Genomic DNA, 26,160 nt, shown 5'->3' with positions numbered 1-26,160 from the left:
CAACATGAAGACTTTCACAAAGGAGCAACCTTTTGGGGATTTCTGCCCAAGGAGAGGTCCGAGGAAGAGGGTTCTCTGAACACGAGGAACATTTGTCCATCTGTCGGCTCTACTGAAATTTCAAAGGAAGTAATGTGACTTTTCATGTAAAAGTTTCAGAAACCAGTCTCCATTCCATTCCTCCTACTTCATTGAGAAAAAATAAGATCCAATAAGAAAACGACAAATACATCCAGGTGAAGAATTTTGTAAGTAAATCATATGCTTTGAGGAAATTAACTTCAGAGGAACAGGGTTTTTTTTGTGTGTGTGTGTCTGTTCTATTCTTAGTGCCTGGAGTAGTGTGGGGCAAAAAGTAGTAAATGGAAGATAAAAAGAAGTAGCCCATCCTACTTTCTAAGAGTCTGAAATGAAATAGAAACCCAAGTAACTATAAAATCCTCCCTCCTGTAATCAACCCCCACTGAAAAGTCTGTTTAGACTCATAAGAAAGGAGTGAGTGACTGGTATCTGGAGGCAATTTAATAATGCTCTCCCCAAATAACCCCAGTGACCTGTTAGTATTCTAAGCAGCTAAGAAACATAGTTTCAAATAGCTGTTAACATTCTTTCTTCTGAAAGGTAGAATTAGCATGTATTTAAAATCTTAAGGATCTATTACTAACCCTAATCGTACAAAGAACTTTTGTGTTCAAATTATTAACTCAGTCCTCAAAACAGCAAAAAAGAACCAGCAAAAGCTCTTAAAAATGTCCATGAGTCCTTTGAATATAACTCAAGGACTTAGTTTCTATAGTAAATATTTTTATCTTATCTAAAGGTTAAAAGTTATATGTACATTTTTTCCAGCTTTCTAGAAATAGCTTTTTTCACATCAATCAAAGATCTTTTCTTTCCCCCAGTTCCCTCCTCCACCCTTTTTCTTTTTTTAACCTTTATTTCCTTTCTGTGAGTGAGAGAAACAATGATTGTTTTTCTAGATATTTCTAGATTATTTTCCTTAGCTGCTCCAGGGACACTGTTGCTCTAATCCATTTATAGCTCTTAAAATATTATTCATTCACTAAAAATATTTACTGTGGACCTGCTGTTTACCAGGCATTGATAAAAAAGACTCCTTGTCCTTACCGAATTTCCGATGATCATAACAACTGTAAAAAGTCATCACAAGCAATTGTGACAAGCAATGGAAACATAACCAGTGCAGTTTGAGTTTTATGATAGGAGAGAGTCTTAGTGATAGAGGGGGTCATGCACCTAGATTTCAGCACCAGAAACGCCATCCTGAAGGAAGTGAGGTCAAAGCTTCTGGGAGGCAGTGTAGATCAGTGGTTAAGAGCATGGGATTAGACCTAATAGTGGAGGTGTGAGTCTTGGTTCTGCTACATAATAGTTGTGTACCTTTGGGCCTGTTACTCAATTTCTCCGTATCTATAGAGTGGGGATACTGATAGACTTGCTGTTTTTCTATAAGGCTGCTATGAGGATTAGTAAATTGAATCCACATAAGATCTCAGAGCAGTACCCAGCACATTTCAATTGATGGATATTGTACAACAGTGCAAATGTACCTAGGGCCACTGAACTGCACATTTAAAAAGTGGCTAATATGGTAAATTTTGTATTATAAATTGTTTACACCAGTAATAATATCAATAATAATCATAATATAAAGCACATTGGCCCTTATTCCTAGAAGAATTTAGAAAAAGCCACCAAAGGGAAATATGAAGTCTGGCTCAGTGAAGGTTTCCAGAGAAAGAGAAGGTCAGCGTCTACATTTTCGAAAAGATGAATGTTTTCAACAAAAGAATAACAAAATTTACAATCAGATAATCCTAATATGTTTCCCCCGGAGAGAATTGTCTAAAAAAAAAAAAAACCTTGAACGGAGTTTAAATAAAAAGGTACACAAACCTCAAAATGCTTCAAAACAAAGAATAAATTAGAACGTGGCTTTCGTCATGTGAAATTCAAAGACCGAGCTACATCTCTGCCCAAGAAAAACTGATGGAAGAAAATTAGTTAAGGACTTCTTTGAGATTATGGATAATGTCTGTTGTGAGGTTTAAAGCCAAAGATAGAAGTGATAAAGGTTCTCCCATATTTTCCATGCAACAAAGCGAACAGTACACTGGATGTTTTGCTACAAGAACACTTTAGAATAGATGCTTTGTTTAACAAAGTCAGGGGTGGACTGACGTGAAAGAATCAAGTGAAAATATGAGTGGAGCCTTGGAATTTTTTCTAAAATAACACACTTGAACTTTTTTTGTTTGTTTATATTGTATTTGCATGTGAGCGTGTATAGTGATACTTTTCTATAAATTTCTGCAACAGGAAATCATGATTTTATGACTGTCAAAGATACACGATTATTACTCACCTGAATTTATTTTTTTACTAAGAAGATAATTTAGCCAGAACATAAACCACAAGACTAGAGGTTTGAGTAGAGAATTTTATATTCCTTATGTTTTTCAATGCCTATAACATAACAACATCACAACAATTTGCTAACATTTCTGTAGAGGAAATATTTTTCACTGGAGTATTGAGTCATTCAAAGAACATTATGCCTGGTTCTGTGTGAGGTGCAGTGATGGCCAGGAAAGAGTGGTAGGCTAGGTCTCCACCCTTGACTGTACATTTCTGAAGACAAGGGATTCTCTCCGTTATCCTGCCATATACTTATAATGGCTTTTTGGACCAAGTGATTAAAAACACAGCAGAACCTAAGGATACCCTGAGTGGGAAGATTCATGGTCTGATAAGGAAAGGAAAGATTATTAAAAACAAACAAACAAAACATCAGTGTCAGTTTAATAAATGGTGGCACTGCCCAACCGACAAATGACGAAGACCTGGCTTTTCTTGGTCCTGGTCCCAAAACGGTGGACCACGAAGGAAGCAAAATGAACGTGTTTCCTTTCCAGTGCCTGTCTAGGCTGTTATCAGCGCTCAGCTGGGACTGGTCAGAGTCCATAAGCTTCCTCCGTAAGCAATAATGAAAACCAGACCTTCCGGGACCTAAAGGAACTAAAAACAAAGGCTTGAAAAGGGCCTGTGAGGGTGGGAGTTAGCAGGGGAATCAAGCTGATAGATGGCATTAGTGAGTTTCTCCTCTGAGCCAGCTGTATTCTCTTCCTTGCTTCAGCTCTCAATCTTTGGCCAATTTATCTGCTCTATGGCCAAGAAAGACATGAACACTGCTTAAGACACCCCCCCCTCCTCCTTCCTGGCTCATTGCTATTATGATTACCAAAGGTGCCTTTATGTCCTCCTTTATTTGGGAAGAAAGTCTCAGCTAAGATGGCTCTACTTAACATCAATTTAACTTCAAATATACAACTAGCTCTTTTCCTACTTTGAATAATTTGCAAGGTATTACCTTGTTGCTGCGTTCAATCCCAACATAATCTGCCTCTTCTGGTATCATCACAAAGAGTTCAGCTTCGTAGGCACCTTCTCCTTCATTTCTTGCATTGATTATGAGCGTAAGATGGTTTTCATCTCCAATGATGACCTGATGCTTATCTCTAAAAATGCAGTTTAAAAGGAGTGTTAGGTGCCATACTTCTCTGGATTCACTGATACTTTATTTAAAGACTTGGGAGGAAAGAAGGAAGATGTGGGAATATAAGGCTTGGACAAGAAGATGGTTTGCCATGAGAGGGTGGTGAGAAGAGCCCAGAGAACCACATCAGTGTGGGCAGGGCAGGACAACATCCAGTGATGTGCTGGTAATATTTGACAATGTATTCTCAAAAAAAAAAAAAAAAAAAAAAAAGGGAGTACCAGTTTGTAGCACTTGCTGATTCCAGTGGTGTAAATCCTCCCACTGTGGAGGCTACTGACATACTTAACCATCTGCCACCAAAAATTCCAGGAAATTTGACAGTTATCTCACAAGCCAGAAGGAGGCAGCTCCCCACATCACTGCACACACCCCGCAGGAAGAAGAGGAGTGGTGGGAGAGAAGGGAGATGGTTTAGAAATGAATGGTGTGTGTGTGTGTGCGTGCATGTGTGCACACGTGGCAAGTGAACGGTAAGAGGGAAGAAAGAGGCAAAATAAAAATAAGATCTCAAATAGCTGACTGAGGATTTTGAGGAAATTTAATTCTCTCCAAACCTCAAACTGAACCAACATTTGCAAATGACTTTTGCCACTTTGACTCTTAGTCAAAGCTTATTGCTTAGGACACTGGCTAAATTGTGAAGTTTGGGGGAAAAAAATCCCCTGCAACGTTGCCAAGCAATTCCAAGCACTGATGGGGGGATAGGCCTTGGGGGTGTGTGCTGGGGGGTGAGGAGCATGAATCTCCTTTTCCCCCACAGAGGATGTTTTACATCATGGTCTCATTTCTTTCCATAATAAAATGCAGTGCACTTACCAGTGCTGGACTGGTGATTCTCCATTAGAGGCAACTGGGAAGCACTTTGATTCTTTTTTTTTTTTTGAAGACTTTTTATTTATTCAGAGACAGAGAAAGAGAGAGAGAAAGCATGAGCAGGGGGAGGGGCAGAGGAAGAGAAATAAGGAGACTCCTCACGGACCAGGGGCCAAACGGGGCTTGATCCCAGGACCCTGAGATCATGACCTGAGCTGAAGGCAGATGCTTCCCCAACTGAGCCACCCAGGTGCCCTGAAGCACTTTGAATTTTTAAAAAATTTTTATTTATTTATCCATGAGACACACACACACACACACACACACACACAGAGGCAGAGACACAGGCAGAGGGAGAAGCAGGCCCCACACAGGGAGCCCGATGTGAGACTCGATCTGGGGTCTCCAGGATTATGCCCTGGGCTGAAGGCAGGCGCTAAACCACTGAGCCACCCAGGGATCCTGCACTTTGATTCTTAATGTGATTTTGGGACACTTCTGCTTTACTCCACAGAGTGCCACTAATTTTTTTTTTTTAGCAAGTTAAAATTGATTTCATTTTGACAATTTTAAGGATGCTTTTGAGTCGTAATTTGGGTAAGGCATAGATAGAACCAGCCTGAGTCCGCTGTTCATAGGACTGACGCAAGTACACACGACCTGAGTCACCCTCCAGATGGGTTCATTTTGAACAAAAAAATGTTTTTCCCCACTTGTGCTGAAAGATGAAACAGCCCAGGCAAAATCTTAGGGTGTGTCACTTGACACCGGCGACAAAGAACTGACCCAAGACCCAGGCTAACCCAAAGCATAGCCAAACTCAAGAATTTCATGCAGAGTGTTTTTTTTTTTTTTTTTTTTTTGTAGTAGTTGAAAGTGTATACTTTCTCCAGAGAAGCTTTAAATAAACACCTGTATTCCATTAGATAAAGCGTTGAAGTTTATTTATTTAAACTTACGGTCTAGCTGAGAGCTTCAAGTCAGGAATGCACATGTTGTCTTCTCCACAGTCCACCAGGATGTGAGCCTGTGTTGTGCAAACAGGCATCAGGAATAATCTGGGTAAACCTGAATCATATCCTCTTTCTTGAAATGTATGAACGATTCCACAAATTAAACCAAAGCTTTTCATTTCACTCAGTGTGATTGTGCCCAGCTAGAAACCCTATGTGAGGCAGTGATCTCCCAATACAACCTCATTGACATAACAGCCCGATTCCAATTCATCCTGAAATGTCTATAAACACTCTGGCAGCGTTTTGAGGATCATGGGCTATCTTGCTTCCATCACAGCCACATTTTGAACAAACTAAATCTCATTGCACAAGGAGAAGGGCTTCTGAAAACACAATAATGCAGTGTTTCAGGAAACACGTTGGGAAAGTCTCCCCAGTGTCATGAGTTTATGTGCAGGAATGAAAACAAAAGAGGCTAGATTTGGTCTGAAGGTCACAGGAGTGATGCTCGAGGCCTGAGAATCAACCATCAAAGACTGCCAGCGACCTACCTGTTGGGTAACAGTGTTTTCCCTGTAGTAATTCAATATTGGTTTCACTTCCAGGCCTTCTTTAAAGGTGGATTCGTCCAAACTGTAATTCAAACTAATGTTGATTGGAGATAATTTATCTCGGAATTCAGTTTCATCCTAGGGAAAATAATCACACACTCAAGGAAGGCTCTGGGAAATAGCTACAAGATGTTAGTCTGTGAAAGGCAGGCGACATTTGACTTTAGCCAGTGGAACTGATCAGGGACTATCATGGCAGCGGGCCCAGGTACATGCTGATTCGTGGGGGAGATGGTAGCCAGCTTAATTAGCACATGTTCGGGGATGATCTTGTTTATAGCTGGGGTTTCATCGAAATAAATGCTTCTGGAGGCAATCTTCAGGTTCTCACACAGATTGGTCAAATTGCAATGAAAAAAAAATATATATATAACAAATGGCATGGAGAGTTTTGTGAATTGGGACTTTTGTTTTTGTGAGGTCAGCAGTGTTTATGAGTGCTCTTGGGCTCCAGGCGGGTGGGGAGGACACATCTTGGTTCTCCTCCTCTTGTCATCTCTTTAAGCTTGCATGAACTTCAGGACATCTTTAGCACACTTGAAGTTTCCTCAGAAAACGAAAGAGAACCCCTTCAGAGTTGAGGGGGTGGCACAAGGAAAGGCCCTGGAGCACACAGTTATACCTTAGGCCATGCAGCAAGAGTGCCACCTTCAGATGTGTGCCAGTCACAGGCATAATGAGACTCAAGGGGTATGTGCCCAGCTTTTCATTCTAGAATGTGTCTCTGAACTCTGCCCTCAGTGGGTTCTCTCACTCCCTCACTAAGCCCATTAAGGGAGGAGACAAAGCGAGCGAGCGAGAGATAACCCCACAACTGCTAAGAAGCTGGAGTAATAGTGTTAAAAATACTTTGGCTCTTTTATTTCATGGTAGCCTTCGGAGTTACTGTAAATATACACTTCTTTAAAAGAATATAATCATAAATTGCTTTCAATAAAAGTATTGGATGCCTAAACGTTTTCCTGAGTTGGCTCTGAAACGCACATTGATAACATCTGGCCGAACATACTCACGTAGGAGAAAAATTTAAATAACTTGCGTTTAACGTTTATGGTTTTTCTGGGGAGGGAGGCAGTGAGAAATGAAAACCACCTGAGTGAGGACTATTATCAGGATAGTGTGCAAAACAGAAAGGAGCCTTGGGGATGAACAGCCACGCTCCATCAGGTCAGCTGCCTCGGAGCTCAAGAATGGAGCGTGTGGCCTTATGGTAAAGTTTCCGCCTATGAAGGGAAAATTGATGTGGGTCTTTGTGGTTCAACAGGGAAAAATGGTTGGAATTTGAATCTGAGTGGTAGAAGCCAGAAAGGCGATTCTGGAACGCTTACTCTAAGGTAAACGACAAAATCCTGGCATTGGAGGGATCTCTGCCGCTTTATGGTGAGGGGGAAAATGAGATGTGACTCATGGTTGTCAAGGAAGAGCGTGCGTTTCACGGCTCCTTTTTGTTTCAGGGAGTCCAAGTGCACCTCGGCAGTCAGGCCTAGGGACAGAAATAGAGCAAATATCATCAGGAAAGGCAAAGTATTCAGTGAATGCAGTGCTAGAATGAATTTCTAGTTCAACTTGCTTACTCAGAAAACATTGTTTTCATAGCTGGGATCAAAAACAATAGACGAGCTGAAAGGAAGTTTTATGAAATACTCTCCAAGCCGAGAAACTTGTTTTGTAAAGGTTTGACAAAGTCATTTCCACCCCCTACCCAACTATTATATTTGTTTTTGCAGACAATCTTAATGCCAACCATTCAAGTAATAGTTATGTAGAAGTTTCCATTATATACCATAGAAATCTTAATATTAAAAAAAGGGGGGCTCTTTCAAAGTTTTATGTGGTCTGTGCCGAGAAACGCTTACTGCTAACTTTTCTTGGTATATTATAGGAGCATAAAAATGAAAATGTGCTCACCTATTGTATTTGAAATGCTCTGGCCTGTTACAGATGCACATACGCTTAAAGAGAAGCTATGGAAAATAACAGTCAATAATATATTGGTTAGTAAAGTTTTGTATCTGAAGTAGCAATCTTTATCTCACCCAAAATAAATTGAATACATCATTTTTCCTCTGTACTTCTCATTATCCACACACACAACTAAATATACATATATTTATAATATTTATCTATCTCACCAGTTGACCACAACACTATACAATTAAGACAGGTAATATTAATACAGAGGAAGTTAACCACAAGTTAACTGAATTAACCAATGGGTTAAGACTTAATTAATTGATTACTCATTGCTTTTATTCCATAAATACATATGAATATTGGCCTTGTGTTAGGGAAGAAGTAGGCAGTACAGCAGGGAAACAGCTAGCGGTAGAGCCTGGAGATGATCAAGAACATGACTCCATTTGAGGAACCCACAGAAATTCAGTATGGTTGGGGGGTGAGAGCAAGGTGGGGAAGTGCAAGGAGGCAAGGCTGGTTGGGTTGATCTGTGGGAATGAGGCTTTGAAAGCTACATTAAAGAGTTTGGATTTCATCCTAAGAGGCATGGAGCACCATGGGATGATTAAAGCACATCCCTACTTGGCTTAGGAAGAGAAGGGAACCTGATGGTAACTTGCTGGTGTGGGTACAATTAGAGGCATAGACACTTCATGAGGGCAGGGGGGTAGAAAGAACAGAAGAAGCTTAGCGTGAATGTCTCAAGCTGGGTGGGCACCGTGATATGGTGCGTAGACACAATTAAAAGATGGTGGACATGCACAAGAAACATTTTATAGTTTTGCCTAGAACATGACCTAAACTCAATCCAGAGAGGTGTCTGCTGCAGCTGGTAGGATGACCTGTGCTTGGACCTGTTCTGTGGCCAAAGAGGAAATGAGAATGGGTCACTTGTCTCTGCCTGGCTTTGCAGAATGTGCTCACATCCCTCCTGAAAAATGTCAAGCCCTAACAGCCAGCATTCAAGATGGGGCTTTTTCACATTTCTAGGAAATTAAAATTTTAGAAAATACTTAACTATGATTTAATGACAGTCTTAATGATTTTACTGATAAAATACTATAGTATGATTTTAATATTTCTATTGCATCCAAAAGCTGTAAGTAATCCCTAATCATACGTTAATTATGTGTCAGCTTCCTGTGTGAAATATAATGAAACTGTGTCACATCTGGGACTCATCTGTCTACCGTGACCTCAGTAAATGTCTCCCTTTAGGGTAAATAATTTGCCAAATGCCATTAAGCCAATAGTTTCCTGAGATGTCTCTGCTATTACAAGTGTTTGTACCACTTTCCCAGAGAAATCACAAGTACCAGCTCAATTCTACTTCAGTTAGAATTATTTAAGGAAGATGAATAGTTAACCCTGTCTTAAAATTCTGCAGCGTGTCAGGCTTCAAAATTGAAATTTTTTCTGTGCCCAACTTTTTTTTTGCAAGTATTTGGTTATGTGTTAAAATCATAGACAAAGTTCATTAACTTTTCCAAGATAGATTCCTATTTGTGATGAAATTATCAACTTATGTAAATCAAAATAACTTTATATACAGTATTGTGCTTAACATGAATAACTCAAAAGCAATGAAGTTTTTGAAAAAGAAATAAAGCTCTGAATATGAATATTATTTTTTCTTTGTGAGAAGGTATTTTTTAAAAATTTTATTTATTCATGATAGACTGAGAGAGAGAGAGAGAGGCAGAGATACAGGCAGAGGGAGAGAAGCAGGACCCATGCAGGGAGCCCGACATGGGACTCAATCCCGGGACCCCAGGATCGCGCCCTGAGCAAAAGGCAGGCGCCAAACCGCTGAGCCACCCAAGGATCCCCTGTGAGAAGGTATTTGATCAACAAATGATGTCAGCAGACTTGCGAATTATATTAATCACATGTCAGTGTCGTTCTATATTCCTTTCTTAGTTCTCCCTCTCTGTTACCTCCATGTCATTAACTGGGATGACTGTAACTTTTTTCATACAAGTTTAAAATAACTGCTACAATTTACTGAATTATTGATAACAGTACCTCAACCTGCCAGTTTATAGGTGTCCTTTCACAGAAAAGAGTTGCCATGTAGAAGGCTCTGATCTAAAAGGAAAACCTCAACATTTTATAGTAGTGGGCCAAAATATTAACTCTTTTAAAGAAAATTGTTATTATTGGGGTGCCTGGCTAGTTCAGTCTGTAGAGCACACGACTCTTGATCTTGGGGTCCTGAGTTCAAGCTCCACATTGGGTGGGGAGCCTACTTAAAAAAAAAAAAAGACATAGTCCTATCAGATATCAAAAAATGTTATCAAGTTATGATAAATAAAACATTATTAAGAAAATTTTAATTATTGAAGTATATTTGATGTATAATGTTATATTTGTTTCAGGTGAACAACACAATGATTTGACAACTCTATACATTACTCGATGCCCACCATGATAAGTGTAGTTACCATCTGTCACCATACAAAGTTATAACAAAATTATTGGCTCTATTCCCTATGATGTCCTTTTCATCACTGTGACTTATTTATTTTATAAATGGAAGTCTGTATACCTCTTAATCCCCTTCGTCTCTTTCACCTCTCTACCCCTCTTCTCTCTGCCAACCACCTGTTTGTTATCTGTATGAGTCCGTTTCTGGTTTTTTGTTTACTCGTTTGTTTTGTTTTTTAGATTCCACATATAAGTAAGATCATAATATTTTTCTTTCTCTGTCTGATTTATAATAACTTAGCATAATACCCTCTAGGCCCATCCATACTGTTGCAAAAATCTCATTCTTCTTTATGGCTGGGTGATAGTCCACTGTAAATATATATATCATATCTTTCTTACCCATTCATCTATTGATGGACACTTGGGTTACTTCCATATCTTGGCTATTGTCAATAATGTTGCAGTAAACATAGGGGTGCCTATGTCTTTTTGAATTAGTATTTTTGTTGAAATATTCACTCTGAATTTAGCAAAACATATATTTTACATAAACACAGACATATATTCATTATGTGTTTTGTATATCAGAGAATTAGGTCCACTCAGGTATATATTTAATTATGAAGTACACTTGAGTTGTCAGGGAGAGCTGTAATCTCCAAGTAGAGTTAAAATTGCAAACTTGAATTTATGATCATATTCAATACGGTACATTAGTCTGAATAGGTCTGATTGGAACAAAAACATTAAATCAACCCAGAGCCCTCATCACATAAACAGTAAAGGAGGTTATAGAATGTTTGTCTATAGTGTTTCTAATACATCAGAAGGCAGGACAGTACATGACAAATCCTCCAACACCAGCCCTGACTCAATGCGCAGTTGGGATAATGATACTGTGATATAGCAGTGTGCATAGCCATGCAGGAGAGTGAGGTAGATGTGAAACAAGATTTAAAACTACAAGGCAATTCATTTTTTTAAAAGTTTACTTATTTATTTTAAGTAATAATCTCCATATCCAACGTGGGGCTTGAACTCACGATCTCGAGATCAGGAGTTGCATGCTTCTCTGAGCCAGCCAGGCACCTCTCATTTCTCAATCTAACCAATTTAATTCAATTTCAGTGACAGCAAATATTTTGCATAGAGTTAGGCATACTACTTTATGCAAAAAGGTTTTCTTAAATTTGAAAATGGATAATGAAGGTCTTTCATATTTATCAAATGAAATATCTTACTAAATACTTTTTATTTTTCTAATTGATTAATAACAATGTTAATATTACTGTGCCGGTTTTATTTTTTATTTTTTCTAATTTGGAAATACCAGTAGCAGATACTTTATAAAACTACACAGCTCTTTGAAAGTCACAGAAATTCACACTGATAAACGTGAAGAACTATTTTCCAGTTAGGGTTCACTTAAATAGTTTTCAGATGTAGAATATAAGGTTATATCAAATACAGACAAAAACTCTAAGAAAGCAAACCGACAACTGCCCATCAATCATTTTGGAAACACTGACCTAAATTCCTAAAATAAAAACTATCAGAGAAACACATTCTAGACTGAGCCGGCTCTTAACTTTCATCTTCAAGTACCCTGAGCCTCTATTAATTCCAAATTTTTGCGCGTGGAAATGAAATGTTTCTCAGAGAATGCATGCAATAGAGTGGAATAAATAATCATAAAGACATATATTTATTCATTTGCCCACATAACAAATTCCATCTTACTGTAATAATATGATTTAATGCAATAAGGGAAAACACTTTTTTTTTGTAACAAAGTAATACTCTTCCTATAAAAACAAACAGACCCATGTCAATTAAAAATACTTATATTTTATTTTAAAAAAATAACCCTACAAATCCTTCGAAATAATGATCTAGTTCAAAATAGCACTTGATGTCAGAGCCTGCCACACCCAGATGCTCAAAAAACTCCAGCCTGGGGTCCATTCAATTGTGAACATGGAACACTAGACTCTTTGGGGAAATACTGAAGTCTTAGCACTCTTGCCCAAGTAGCTCCCACAGTTCATTTCAATGAGTGAATCACGCCAGGGTAAGGACAGATGCTGGCTCTTTCACATATTTTCTCAGATCAGGTTTTCATTATAATACTTTATGGTTTTAAACCATTTAAAAATGTGCTCAGGGCACTTTTCCCAGCTACTTTCAAAAACCGGTAAAGAAGAGGGCACGCCTCCCAGAATGAATCAGGGAGCACCCAGCTAAGGACGTTTTTTCTACATTTCTTCAGGGTCCTCCTCACCCCCCCGTCCCCGCCCGCTCGACCTCCACCCATGAAGGCTTTGACTCCAGCATTTGAAGCTTTTGACTCTTGTCAAAAGACCATCAACAACACATTGAGCTTGGTTGGAACTAAGCTCTCTAGGTCAAGACTGGTTGGTTCTGCATTCTGACATTCTTTGGAACTGAACATACTGTCTGAGTTAGACCACACCTTATGGAAAATGAGGGCAAATCTCAAACACTCCGAGGATTTGTTGATTTTCTAGAGGATATACCCTGTTGGCATTACCCAATACCACTGACTTCTGACTCTTGAGGACCTCCATATTGAGAAACAAAGTCGCATATTCTCAAGCTGTGTTACAATCGAGTTCCATTTGTAGTTCCTTTAGATGACTAGCAAGATTGAGAGGCAACACTTTGAGAAGTGATATAGATATAGATGGTTTCCTCCTACTGTCCACCAAAGGAACTGTAATTCTACTAATATTCCTGATAATGAGATCAGGGCCACAACAATAGAGTTGTGAGCACAAAATTGCTATTTTTAAAAAAGATTTTATTTATTTATTTGTCAGAGAGAGTGAGAGAGCAAGAGAGAGCACAAGCAGGGGGAGTGGCAGAGAGAGGGAGAAGCAGGCTTCTCATGAGCAGGGAGCCTGATGTGAGACTTGATCTCAGGATCCTGGGATCATGACCTGAGCAGAAGGTAGACGCTTAACAGACTGAGCCATCCAAGTGCCCCTAAAATTCCTATTTTAATAATGTGTACTTTTTGTCTGATTATGTACTCTAAATTGTAAAACTGACATATGTTTTCACAGTGCAGGAAACCAAGTGACTTAACTGAAGTCTGACTATTAAAAAAAATGTCTGAGAGGGGGTATCCATATATTTTCATTTTGGTTAATATTTATTTTAGCATGCCAAGAATCGAAAAGAGATCTCCCAGATTTGTTTTATTGGAAATTGCCCCAAATGTTTTTATGCTTCTTCTCTTACCTGGAGCCTATAGATTGGAGAAGTAGCCTCAAGTGATTAGTTAACAACAAAAGATCAGCATCATGTAAAAAGATCCTTCTCTTTTTTTTTGAAAGACTAACTGTTTTTTGTCTATATCTATATTTCTTTCTGTCTCTATATATTGAAAACCATGTGTGCATTCATGCCTCCCACTCCAGATTAGAACCACAAGAAATACTCTAGTTTTCTTCCTTTCTGTATTTGTGCTTTTCTTCTATGACATTGAGAAATATTGCTGCCATTATAGCCATCATACCTGCTTACATCTTCCATCTCTCTGAATATTGTTATCTTAAAAAAAATTTCGGAGTGTAGTTGACACATTACATTAGCTTCAGGTGTACAACTTAGTGCTTTGACGAGTATACACATCATGCTATGGTCACCACAAAGTATAGCTACCATCTGTCCCATTACATTGTTACTATAATGTCACTGACTGCGTTCCTCATGTTCTGCTTTTATTCCTGGTACTTACTCATTTCATAATTGGGAGACTGTGTCTCTCTCTCGCCTTCACCCATTTTGTCCAACCCCCATCCCCATCCCCTCTGGCAACCACTAGTTTGTTCTCTGTATGTAGATTCTTTTTGTTTATTCAATTTTTTTTTAGATTCCATTTATGAGTAGAATCATATGGTATTTGTCTTTCCTAGTCTGACTTATAACTTAGCATGATACCCTCCAGGTCCATTCATGTTGCCTCAAATGGCAAGATCTCATCTTTTTGGGGGGTTATGTAATATTCTAGTGTGTGTGTGTGTGTAGGACAGAGCAATATATTGTATATGTTGTAATATTGTATAGTAATATATATAGTAATATTTTATCTCTCTCTCGCTATATGTGTGTGTGCGTGTGTGTGTGAGGTCTATGTATATATATATAGATCTCACATTTTCCTTCTCCATTCAGAAAGACTAACTCTTTGTTACTTAAATTGGATGCACACTTGATTGGAGTTTCTCAGAACTACAAAGTCCCAGGCCCCACCCCAGAAGCTGGATTACCACGAGAAGCCCAGGTGATTTGAATCCACATCAGAGTTTGAGAAACACCAGACTAACTCACCAGGCCACAGATGACAAAGACTCTGGAATCTGGCATGTTTTATTTTCCAGATTGATAATCATTGGGTGCAGCAAAAGCTGGGCGTCTACAGTGACAACTGGCCTTGCCCTGCGGGGAGAAGACACAGGGTTACAATGAGCCACAGGAGAGACACCCCACTTCTAGAGGCCTCTGCCAACATTCCCAGCCTTTGTACCAAGATTTTGCCTTCCTGGGTGAACAGGTGGGCTCCAGACTTAATTACCTTCAAACACGTGTGGGCTTATGGCTTATGGCTACAAATCAAGGATGCTGTGGGTCTGTCAAGCAAAACGGCATTCACAGACCTGCTTTGTTTATGGAGTGGACTCCAGGTATTTTGGGGATATTGCTGCGAAGTGCTGTGCTGGGATCTGCTACATTCGGGTCTGAGGAAATGCATCATCCTCTATTTGCTCCTGCCTGTAAGTACTCTAGGTTTGCAAATTTTCTTTCCTGCTGGGTTGATGGTTTTTTATTTTGATTGATAATTTCCTATCCAAGCTTTGTAGGTTTAGCTAAACACATCATGGTGGGTTGGCAAGATCACTGTGTACTTCACACAGAGCCGAGGTTCTCAATCCTGACTGCACGATGTATGCACCTGTGGAGTTTTCAGACAGGTGATATGCCCCGGCCCCACCACAGACGAAGTGCATCAAAACCGCAGGGGGTCGGGGCCAGGCAGGCATCAGAAGGTTAACCAAGCCCTCCAGGTGGTTCTAATGCGCAGCAAACTCCATTTTAACCCCCCAGGTGAGGATAACGAGACAAGTGAGTAACTCACTGGGGAAGGGGATGGGGCAATTTTTAAAGCTCTGTTCCAAGATAGGAGAGTTCAGAGCCAGGACTCCAGATGACAACATGAAAAGATGGGTAACTTTTCCTCTGATGGGAGGGGAGGCAGTGCTTCGGGCCAGTGTGTGAAACAGTTTCATGATTACCACATGGGCCCCAACTAGGAGGGAGGAGGCTGGCAGCCAGCATCTGACCGTGATGTAGGTCTGACCCCTGTGAAGGAGTGAGGGAAGGAAAGAGGACTGTGTGGTGGAGTTAGACCCTAGCAGCTGGAATATGAGTTCATCAGCCCTGAGTGGAGCATCGTTCTGGCCACTGCACACATAGCCTCATCCTTAGATACTTGAGCTTTTCATTCATCTGATCCTCTATAACCCGAAGCAGTGAGGGGCCGGTCTACACCAGCCTATGTGTATGTATGCCTTGGGATGGTTGAAGGTGAAAATCTCACTTACTTGGGTAAACCTAACTTTAGAATTGCTCTGGGGGTGGGGCTAGGTTAGCAGTGCCCAGAACACCCAGGACTGCTCTCTGCCTTTTGTTTTGACATCCCGATCTAGTGTCCTGAATTCCTAGAAAAAATTTTTTTTTCAGAAGAAAAAAGAATCTAACATTTTTGGAGCACCAGCTGTCTACTATAACATACAATTCTGTGTACTTTACCTGCAGATTCTCACTTAATCCTCTTCACAAAAATAAACTCCTAAAGCAAGTACTGTTGTCCCCATTTAACAAATGAAAAATCAGAGGCTTACAAAATTGTAGGAACTTGCCCAAGATGACACATGAGTGAGTGTGTGGAACGGCTAGGGCTTTGAATCCAGATCTGTCAGGTATGAACTGTTATTCATGCTTGCTTTTGGAATATCAATTCCTGGCACATTCCATTCCCTTAGTCTCTACACCTGATTTATAGGAACCAGGGTAAATAGTAACCTCTTCCCACTGGTACCCTTTCTCTATAAGCACATTTCAATGCATTTCCAAACCAAAGAGAAGAATTCAGACCTAGTAACATCTAAGGAATGCATCCTGTTTTAAGTTCTGCTGAGATTCATATCTTAATTTCACATTATGTTAGTAGGGACTAGAAGTTTGGTCATGAGGATGAGAATAAAAAGGCAGAGAGATGAAAGAAAGGAAAAGAGTGGAGAGCAAAGATTCCTCCAGACTTAAAAAAAAGTATCTAATTGTTTTCCAAAATAAAGAGGTGGCATAGACTCTTGAAGGTAAAACTAGTGGCAGAAAGGAAATGCACTTGAAACAGTTAGAAGGACCTTTGCATACCACAAGCCACGTACCTGTAAACAGCTACTTTTCCTGTCCCGAATGCACCTACGATTAAATCTAAAAAAGACAAGAACTCAGAACACATGTACATATTTTACAGAAACAATCTAAGCTCATCATAAATAGCATATAGAGCATCCTGAGATGCTGATTGTAGAGTGAGGCACATCCAGCGGGAGCAGCAAATTGCACCTTCCTGAAGACATTCAGGAAAGGATGTTGGAACTGCGCTGTAACTCTGTGGGACACACAAACCAGTAGATCTCAGTCTCTTCTAGACTCGGGAATGTCAGCTTTCTAGAAATGTTTTAAAAATACATTATAACACCATTCCTCTTATCCTCCACACTGGAGGCCTGCACATTAAGGTAAAGGAAAGGGAAAAAAAACCATATGCTCAGTGCTTGTATGTACCGGGCATGTTACACACCTTGTTTTCCCATTCCTTTCACCAACGACCCTGTGAGGCAGATGTCATTACCCGTGAAGTGGGACATTTTGACTGCCTTTTTGACATGACCATTTGCTCTTTATGAATAGTGTGGATGGTGAGTATCCTCTTGTCAAAGTGATTGTAGTTTATGAAATAATTGGTGTCATTATAATGATCTTAAATAACAACAACAGCGATAATAATAATAATACATGTTGAATACTTACTCTGATCTGGGAATTCTTTTGAAGAGTTGACCTTGATTATTCCTTACAAGAAGCTAGGAAGTCTCTACTATTTGCACAATTTTGCAGGTAGGTAAATTGAGGCTTAAGAGGGCAAACCTATAAATTCACTGGAGTCCACACTAGGTGAGAGGTGGGGCTGGTCTACAGCAGTGCCAGGCACTAGAACAATCTTAGGCTGTCTGAGGGGTAACGCTCACACTGATCACAGCACTTGGCTAATACATGGGTAAAGCGGTCTGTTTCTGTATATCTAATCTATAATGGTTACTCTTGTTAAATGCCACCAAACAAACATACAAATGACAATGGCTGAATCTCCAGAGTAAAATTTAGATGTAGATGTGAGAAAACTGGACCTGGTAGAAATAACAGCCACAGAAGAAGACTTACAACATTTGAGACCATAAGTGGTTAATCCTAGCAGAGCAGAAATGAAAATGAAAAAAAAAAAAAAAGAGAGAGAGAGAGAGGAACTTATCTGGCCTGTCCATATGGAAAACCGATCAAGAAATTGGTCTAGTGGAGTTTGCACAAGATGATGATTTGTAGCCACATTCCCTCAGCAGCCACCTTTCCTGGATGTAGGAGCAGCATCGGACTGCAAGCATGATTCCCCTTGGAGGGCCGGAAGTGCCCCTGGCCTGAGCCCTCAGCTAATGATGGATGGAAGCAGGCCATAACCAGGGATGACCGCTTCCTTACCCCTCCAAGGGGATAGCCCTGAGGCATGCGTTCTTCCCCATGTCTCACATGTCCCCAGCTCCCTCTGCCCACTGTGTCAATGTGCTTCATAACCATCTTCCTTCCTCTACCCTCTACCCTCCTCCCTTGGCGATGTTTCTTTGGACCATTTCTCACATGACCTGCTTGCTTTCTAATCCTTGTCTTAATGTCTGTGCTGGAAGAACCCAACATAAGACCTTCAGAAAAAAAAATGGACTCAAATATCTTCAAGGTTAAAACCACAGTTGAGATGTCTCGTGTTTTAATAGACATAGAATCAGATTCAGATGATAGGTTTGAGACTGGACTCCAAAGCTCCATGTCTAAAAAAGTGTATATGTGAATGTTTGAAAAAGTCAAATGAAGGTCATCTTCAAGAGATGATCAAGAGATCATCTCTTTAGGGGTGAGATTAAAAGATGCATTAAAAAAATCGACAATTTGAATAATTATGGCTTTGGAATAAGAGTCTTTTCCAAAGTTCAAGTCTTTGAAGCCAGAAGCCAAAGTTTCTGAGTCTACCAATTTTTAAAATTACATCAGTTTCAGCTTTTTCAAGTATTTTCACTTTTATTTTTTCCTGTTACATTCATCTCTTCCAGCATATCAGTGCATTTTTTGCTCTGTCAGAGGAAGAAGAGCTACTGATTTGAAGAAATGTGAACTCTATTCTCCGTGTGTGCCGTGGACTCCAGTAGTTACACAAGACTGGTGGCCCCCAGATGGATCCCTGCTATTGATGAGACATCAGACAAGAGAATTCTATTACAAAAACTGATTCGAGAGGAATTATGTATGTGCTTTGTTTTTGGCTCCAAATATGATGAAATAGGAATATACCAAGATTAGATCTTTTATAAAAGAGGAGTTTTAAGAATGGACTTCTCTGGAAATGGCAAAGAAAAAAGACTGTAAACTTTTCCAGGGCAGGGATCTTTCTTCAAGCTTGCATATCACAGATACTTCATGGAAATAAATGAAGAAAGAAAGAATCTGCATCCACAGTACCAAGCACTGGGCCAGATTTGGAACAGAGGCTTTATAATTGGAGAATAAGTAATAACAAGACAATGTACTAAAGATAAGAGAGGAAGAAAATGGGCCAATTGTTAACACAGGTTAATGGAAACCATAGTTAAATTCTGCTGGATTTTTCCATATGTGAGTGTGCATGCACACACACACACACACACACATAGAAGCTCCAGATTCTAGAACACTCCAGAAAGCAGTATAGAAGCTGCATCATAACTAGATCATTGTAGACAAGAAGCTGAGAGACATCCCCTAACAATAATGAGCAAGAGGCCTTTTTCTTTAGGAAATTTGGTTTCTGTGCCTGAGGGTGGGAAGTTTACTACTCTGGGAACATAAAGTAACTGGCAAAAAAGGCCACAATTTTCTTCATGAGAATGTGGCTACAGTTATTCCGAGGCCAAGAAAACAGTTATCTACCAGGAAAGTATGTTTGCCTTTGGAGACACCACCTTGGTAGTGTGCCTGCTGGAAAGGCCAGAAACATTTATGCTCAGAAGCTTAAAATTCTGAGATCTCTCTAGAGGGGAGACTTGATCTGCCAATTTATACTCCTAACCAATTTGCCCTTTCAAAATATGTGATTTGTTTTAAAAAGTACTATGTGGTTTCCATATACATATACATATACATATACATATACATATACATATACATATACATATACATACCTATATAGTTATATGATCTTTATCCATACACAGACTGATGTTTGTGTATATATGTATACACACATGTATGTATACACACAAATACCCATCTATACATGTATGTACATGCATATATACATATATGTATACCTAAATGTACACGTGTGTGCATGTATATATATGCATGCACACACTACTTTTTAAGATTTGCATAATTCCATCATGCTTAGGAATTTAAAAGATAATCTGAAGAGAAAGTAATTTGGTACTGATACTTGGATTCATAACTCTGCAAACTTTATTTCTTGCTCTGAGATAACAGGTCCTATGCCATTATATAATATTTATTTTCCTTTTTTCTAGAAACTTCTTAAAGGCAGATTCTGAAAACAAAAAAATTTGCCTTTCTTTATACAAGACACAGCTATCTTTTTTTCTTGAAGAAATAAGTGGTGACTAAAATTGGTTCTTTCTCCTTAGTCTAAAACTGGTCCCCAAATGCTGGAGCTCTTTGTTATCACCTCACATTGCCCGAGACACAGTTTATTTTCTTTTCGGCTTTTGATGAAACAACTGCCTACTTTAAAGGATTCAAAAAGGGGAACATTAGCATGAACGCAGGATCAGTTGGCAAGAAAAAATAACCCTAAAAATGTGAGGTCATAGGAGATGTATTACACCTCCGTTCTGTATTTTATTTCTCCAAAATTATTATTACTAAATGAGGAAGAAGAAAAGAGCCAAACTTTTCAAGTGGTGCTTAGACTACAGAGCCTGATTTTTATTAACCTAGGAAGGAAATTTTAGAATTGGAAGAAATTCTATGTGAAAACATCAACTTTGTTTGAGTATGGGCGTACGTGGGCAGGAGGGAGTGGTTGGAGGAGAGAGAGGGGGGCCGATGGGAGGGGAGGCAGAAGGAAGAGGGGTGACACAAATGCGTTAAAAGATCACCTAGAGTCCTTTAGTGGAAGTCCCTTTGGCCAGCCGAGAGCCTACGTTTCACAAGATGTAAGTCTTTTTACCTGCCACCCTCTTACTTTTCCTTGCTACTATCCCGTTTTGTTGAGAAATGTACTAATGCTTATGTCTGTAGCCAAAAATGCCATCAGAACATTCCTTTTCTATTTTGAAATTAAGACTCATTTACTAATTTAGAATAATCCTAGCCAATGAGAATTGCTGTAAGGAACTTGAGAAATACGGGAACATACAGCTAATAGTTGTATAAAAAGATTACGATTACTCAAGACAGAAGGCCACCTCAAATGTGACCAAAACAAATCACAAAGGAATTTTACAGTTAAATTCTTCTGCAAAATATCAAAGCAGGGTCCAAGGAGAAATGAAAGAAACAGAGGAAGACATTTATAATCTATATGCCTGACCAAATGTATTTTTCAATGCTTACAAGAATGTCTGCAACGTAGTAAAAAATAATTATTATTAACTCTAGTTCATACTAAACACATATAAATTAATAATAAAACTATAAACATTCTAATATAAAGGTTGTAAAGAGGAAATGCACATCAAAATAAATAGTTAAGACCAATAGATATGTAGAGAGATGTTCAGCCTCATTAGTCAGTTAAAGGATCCAAATGAGAGGAACAATGAGTTATCATTTTTGACCTCTTGACTGGAAGAGATGAAAGAATCTTGGCAGGCAGTGTTGGGTGGAGAGCCAAGGACTGGGCACTCATGCTGTCTGTGTGCGTTGAGGGTAAATGGGCACGATTTTCTTGAAAGGTAGTTTGCCAGTGAGTCTGACAATGCAAACCTTTGACCTGTGATTTGCACTTCTAGGAATCTGTCCTGAGGCCATATGGGACAATCCTGCAGAGATGTGTCAGGCAAAAGCTAACTTTCTAAACACTCTGAATATACAAATTCCTTTGTTGCAATAATCCCACGAGGTGCATACTCTAATTATTCCCATTTTAAAATGAGGTAAAGGAGGATCAGAGAAGCTAAACAGTAGGAAACAAGGCCAAGTTTAAACCCAGGCAGTCTGGCTACAGGGCTGACATGTTTTCCTATTTTACCAGGCTGCTTCCCAGAAGCACGTCTATGGGCCATTGTTTCTCTCCTTAAAAAATTTTAAAATAAGGGCACCTGAGTGGCTCAGTGATTGATCCTGGGGTCCTGGGATCAAGTCCCCCATCAGGCTCCCTGCAGGGAGCCTACTTCTCCCTCTGCCTGTGTCTCTGCCTCTCTTTCCCTCTCTCTGTGTCTATTATGAATAAATCAATAAAATCTTTTTTTTTTAAATAAAATTTTTAAAATTAAGGTATATTTTGCACACAGTAAATTGCATCCCTTTTAGTATCCTGTTCCAAGATTTTGGTTCAATGCATCCACTCATATGACTGCCACCATGCTCAAGATACAGAACAGCTCCATCATCCTAAAATGTCATCTCTGCTGCCTGTCACCAAACCCTCCCCGCCCCTTGCCCTGGAGGCCCCTAATCTGTTTTCCAGAACGTCAGAGAGAGGGAAGCATAGAGCATGTCGCTTTTTGGGACTGGCTTCTTCCCCTCTCATCAGGGAGTTGTCTGCCATGTTGTGTGTGTCTTGAGCTCATTCTTCTTTCTTACTCAGCTGCTCCACTTTGTGAATGGCTCACAGAGTGTCCATCCCTGGCTAGTGGACACTTGTGTTGCTTCCAGTTTTGGGAAAGTCACTATAAACACATGTATATGGTTTTATGTGTTCGCAGGCCACTCATGATTGGTAAATTCACTTGTTGGATCTCTCCAACATCCTCGAAGTCCTCTTTGAAAGCAGTGCTTTGTTTCAACTGGAAAATTACTGAATGGAGTGTAAAAATCAGGAATTCTAAATTCCAGTTCACTTCGCCACTCATTTCCTGATGACTCTGGACAAGTCACTCTCCTCTGCCAAATGTCTGGTGAGATCTCCAAGGTTCCTGTGTGGTTCCAGAAAGCCATAAGTTCTGCAGAATTGGTGGGAGCTGCATGACTGTGCCTTCTCTGCCCTGGTGCAGTCCAGGATGCCTCTGTGACTGTCGGTCAGCTTTGCTCCTGCAGAGTTGGCTTCTTCTCTTGCCTCCATGATAGGATGGCCAGTTTCTGGCTTTCTCCCTGGCTTACCCAGACTCAGGCATTAGACCTGCTTACCTCCATGACTCAGCTGCCTGAACAGATCGTCCAAAGACTCCTGGCTCCCATCTTAATGTTACTGATGCTCACAGTTCACAGTATCTCCCCTCCCCACCAGGCCCTTCTCACTGTCCAGGCAGCACATATCAGTGTTTTCAAGATGAATGATGCCCAACCAGCAGGATGGTTCACCTGGACCCCACCTGGGCTCTGCTTATTTTCCTATGGGGATGCTCTTCAGAGAAGCGGTGGGATTGAAGGTGATGTATAAGACAATGGGGTTAAAGATGGTGAGTAAATATGGCAATGTTGACTTGTAAGTAGGTTATGAAATTGGCTTAAATGTTCGGCACCAGAGAAACAGCTCGTGTCTGTGGGAAGCAGGCATTTAGATAAGTCTACTTGAGTTTGGCAAATGCATTAATCTAAAAATAGAGGCCGCCTTTCTTCCTTGCTTTTTTATTGCAACATGCAAAATATTACTGAGAGGAAGGTTATGAGTTGAGGAAGAAATGCTTGAAAAAAAAATGCATGGTTTTATCCCAGAAAGTAATAATCCTAACAATCTGTCTGAAATGCTTCCAAATGAACTCTGAAGAAAAACATTTATGAGTTGGAATGCAGTATTAGGTTGCAACATTCTAATTTACTGAGAGTTTATTTTCCTTTTTAAAAAATCCCACACAAAATAAGGGTGAAATATCAAATGATGAGTCCGCCTTAGGAAAACAGTTTTCCAAATGTTATTGGCATCCCACAGCTGCAAGAATTGCCTCTTTCCCTCTGCTGTTTGCTTAATGCTTTACTTGTTGCATTTGTTGTCACCATATCAAAGGCATTTCACTTTATCCATGGTGTGGCCACACTTCCAACATGTGTGCTGTTCAGTCAGTTGCTAAAAGTCTTGGAGAAAACTCTGTTTCTTTAGGAATGGTCCCATTTATAAGTGGCTGCCTACTGGGAATGATTTCACAGTCTTCTAGAGGAGCTTGGTATCTCAAAGACATTTGCCCCACATCCAGCCTAACAGATAAAAGCCTAGGATTAAAACCTTGTGGGACTTTATGAGTTTGCTAAAGTGTCAGGGACTGAATTGTGTCCCCTCCCCCAGAGTTTATATGTTGAAGCCCTAACCTCCAGTAATTCAGAATGTGACTTTAAAGGGCCTTTAAGGAAGTAATTAAGTTGACATGAGGTCATGAGGGTGGGCCCTAATCTAGTAGGACCGGCAGAGACACTCTGAAAGGGAAGACCATGTGAGGACACAAGGAGAAACTGGCCTTCTAAAAGCCAAGGAGAGAGGCCTCAGAAGAAATGAGCCCTACCCATATCTTGATCTTGGACTTGTAGCCTCCAGAACCCTGAGGAGATAATTGCTACTGTTTGAACCACCCAGCATGTGGTACTTTGTAATAGCAGCCATGGCAGACTGATACACGAAGATACACACTGATAGAGTTGCAAGGGAAGCAGGAGAGGAAGAGAAGAACATTTATGCAGTGGTTCCCACATTCAGGCTCCTTATTGAACACCCACCATGAGCCGAGTTCTGCCCTAGCCACCAAAGGTTCAGCAGAGGGTGAGTAGATACACTCCCTTTCCTTGAGGCACTTGAGTCTATCAGCCATCTCTCCGAGGAGGCTTGTAAAAAACTCGGCCATTATGTCCCCACCCCTACCCCAGATCAGAGCTCCTAGGTGTGACCTACTTCCCCAAGTCACTAATGTCCAGATAAGAATAAGTATCTTAGGTCTTTCCTCACCACACATCTGAGAAAAGGAGTGTCTTTCTGCAGCTGGCATAGAGGAGTCATCCGGGACAGAAAGAAAAGGAAGCTGGGGATCAGAGGGGCTGAGTATTGCCCCAGTGAGCTTCACCTACCTCAAAATTTAGCCTGAGGGCTGGCCAGACCCTGAGCTAGCTAGCTTGCTTGGTTGCTTGCTTGCTTTCATTCCTTTTCTTTTCTTTTTCTTTTTTAAAATTTTATTTATTTGAGAGAGAGAGAGAGCACGCATAAGCATGGGGGGCAGTGCAGAGGGAGAAGCAGACTCCCTGCTGAGCAGGGAACATGATAGGCTGGATCCAGGACCCTGGGATCATGACCTGAGCCTAGCTGAAGGCAGACACTTAACTGACTGAGCCACCCAGGTGCCCCGACCCCGAGCTTTCTATTGTATGCTTGTGCTCTCATAAATTTCTGTTTGGGTTGGTAGTTTTTTGGAAACCAGCTATTAATAACATCAGTAAGAAAATAAAAATCATGGCCATATAGAAAGAAGAGCATTACATGAACAATGTTTGCAAGATGAAGTACTGAGAAGGATTTTGGTTATGTTAGTTATTTTGAAAATGTCTCATCCCTTCTCTTGTAGGAAGTTTGTGGCAAGAATTACCCGAGTCATCATGTTAAGGCACAGATCTGGTTCAAAGAGCTTGGACCTCTGCCTTAGAGCTAGATTCTGAACCCTCCCACCTCCATTTGATGTGTGGTGTTAAGAAATTACAACAATTGACTATGTAGAGTTCTTTATAGTTTGCAAACTGCCTTTACAACAGTCTTGAGGGGTGAAGAAGCTGAGGTCAGGAGATGTAAGTGGTACATCTGAGGCTATAGAGATGATAATGATGGCTGAAGAAGTGAGAATATGGGTCTCCTGGCTCTAGTTTGGTGATGTTTCTATCACACTGGCTGTTGGGCCTCCTGGCTTAGCAGTTTGAACAGCAATTGACATTTAAATGTCCAGTGAATACAGAGCTAGGGTCAAGTGTTCTACTAGGGTTAAGGGCTCTGCTTGCATCACTTGAATAGAGCTTCTTATGATCCCAGGAGAAGATGTCAAAGTTTATTTTAAAGGGCATCATCACCTCTGCTTACATTTCCATTCTCATTCTGCACAGGAATAAAATAGCTTACTGGATTTAAGTAGAGCTGGAAGATAGTGACCAGGTAAAAAGAGAGGAGAGCAACAACAGTTTATCTGCCTAGGTATGTGGCTGTGAGGAAATTCATTCATTCATTCTTTCATTCATTCATTCAATCATTCATTTACGTTCACATTCTACATATATTTACTAGGTGTCTTTAGTGCCAGCTATTACTTTGGGCACAAGCGATTCCATAGTGAGCAAAACCAAA

General features: G+C 40.1%; 1 protein-coding gene across 1 annotated transcript in view; it reads right to left on the bottom strand.

Moving 5' to 3' along the window:
• Nucleotides 1-26,160, bottom strand: part of ITGA8 (integrin subunit alpha 8) — a 169,116-nt gene that overhangs the window by 59,244 nt on the left and 83,712 nt on the right. The window contains exons 14-20 of the mRNA XM_077897083.1: nucleotides 16,820-16,865; nucleotides 14,703-14,810; nucleotides 7,869-7,924; nucleotides 7,289-7,443; nucleotides 5,901-6,038; nucleotides 5,353-5,420; nucleotides 3,392-3,539 (exon numbers count right to left, since the gene is read on the bottom strand). Coding sequence (XP_077753209.1) covers nucleotides 3,392-3,539; nucleotides 5,353-5,420; nucleotides 5,901-6,038; nucleotides 7,289-7,443; nucleotides 7,869-7,924; nucleotides 14,703-14,810; nucleotides 16,820-16,865 — 719 coding nt within the window. The remainder of the gene's footprint in view (nucleotides 1-3,391; nucleotides 3,540-5,352; nucleotides 5,421-5,900; nucleotides 6,039-7,288; nucleotides 7,444-7,868; nucleotides 7,925-14,702; nucleotides 14,811-16,819; nucleotides 16,866-26,160) is intronic.

This window comes from Canis aureus, chromosome 5, assembly GCF_053574225.1.
Source record: "Canis aureus isolate CA01 chromosome 5, VMU_Caureus_v.1.0, whole genome shotgun sequence".
Lineage (NCBI taxonomy): Eukaryota > Metazoa > Chordata > Mammalia > Carnivora > Canidae > Canis > Canis aureus.
The sequence above is the reverse complement of the archived record's forward strand: the minus strand, read 5'-3'. Positions and strand labels throughout refer to the sequence as shown.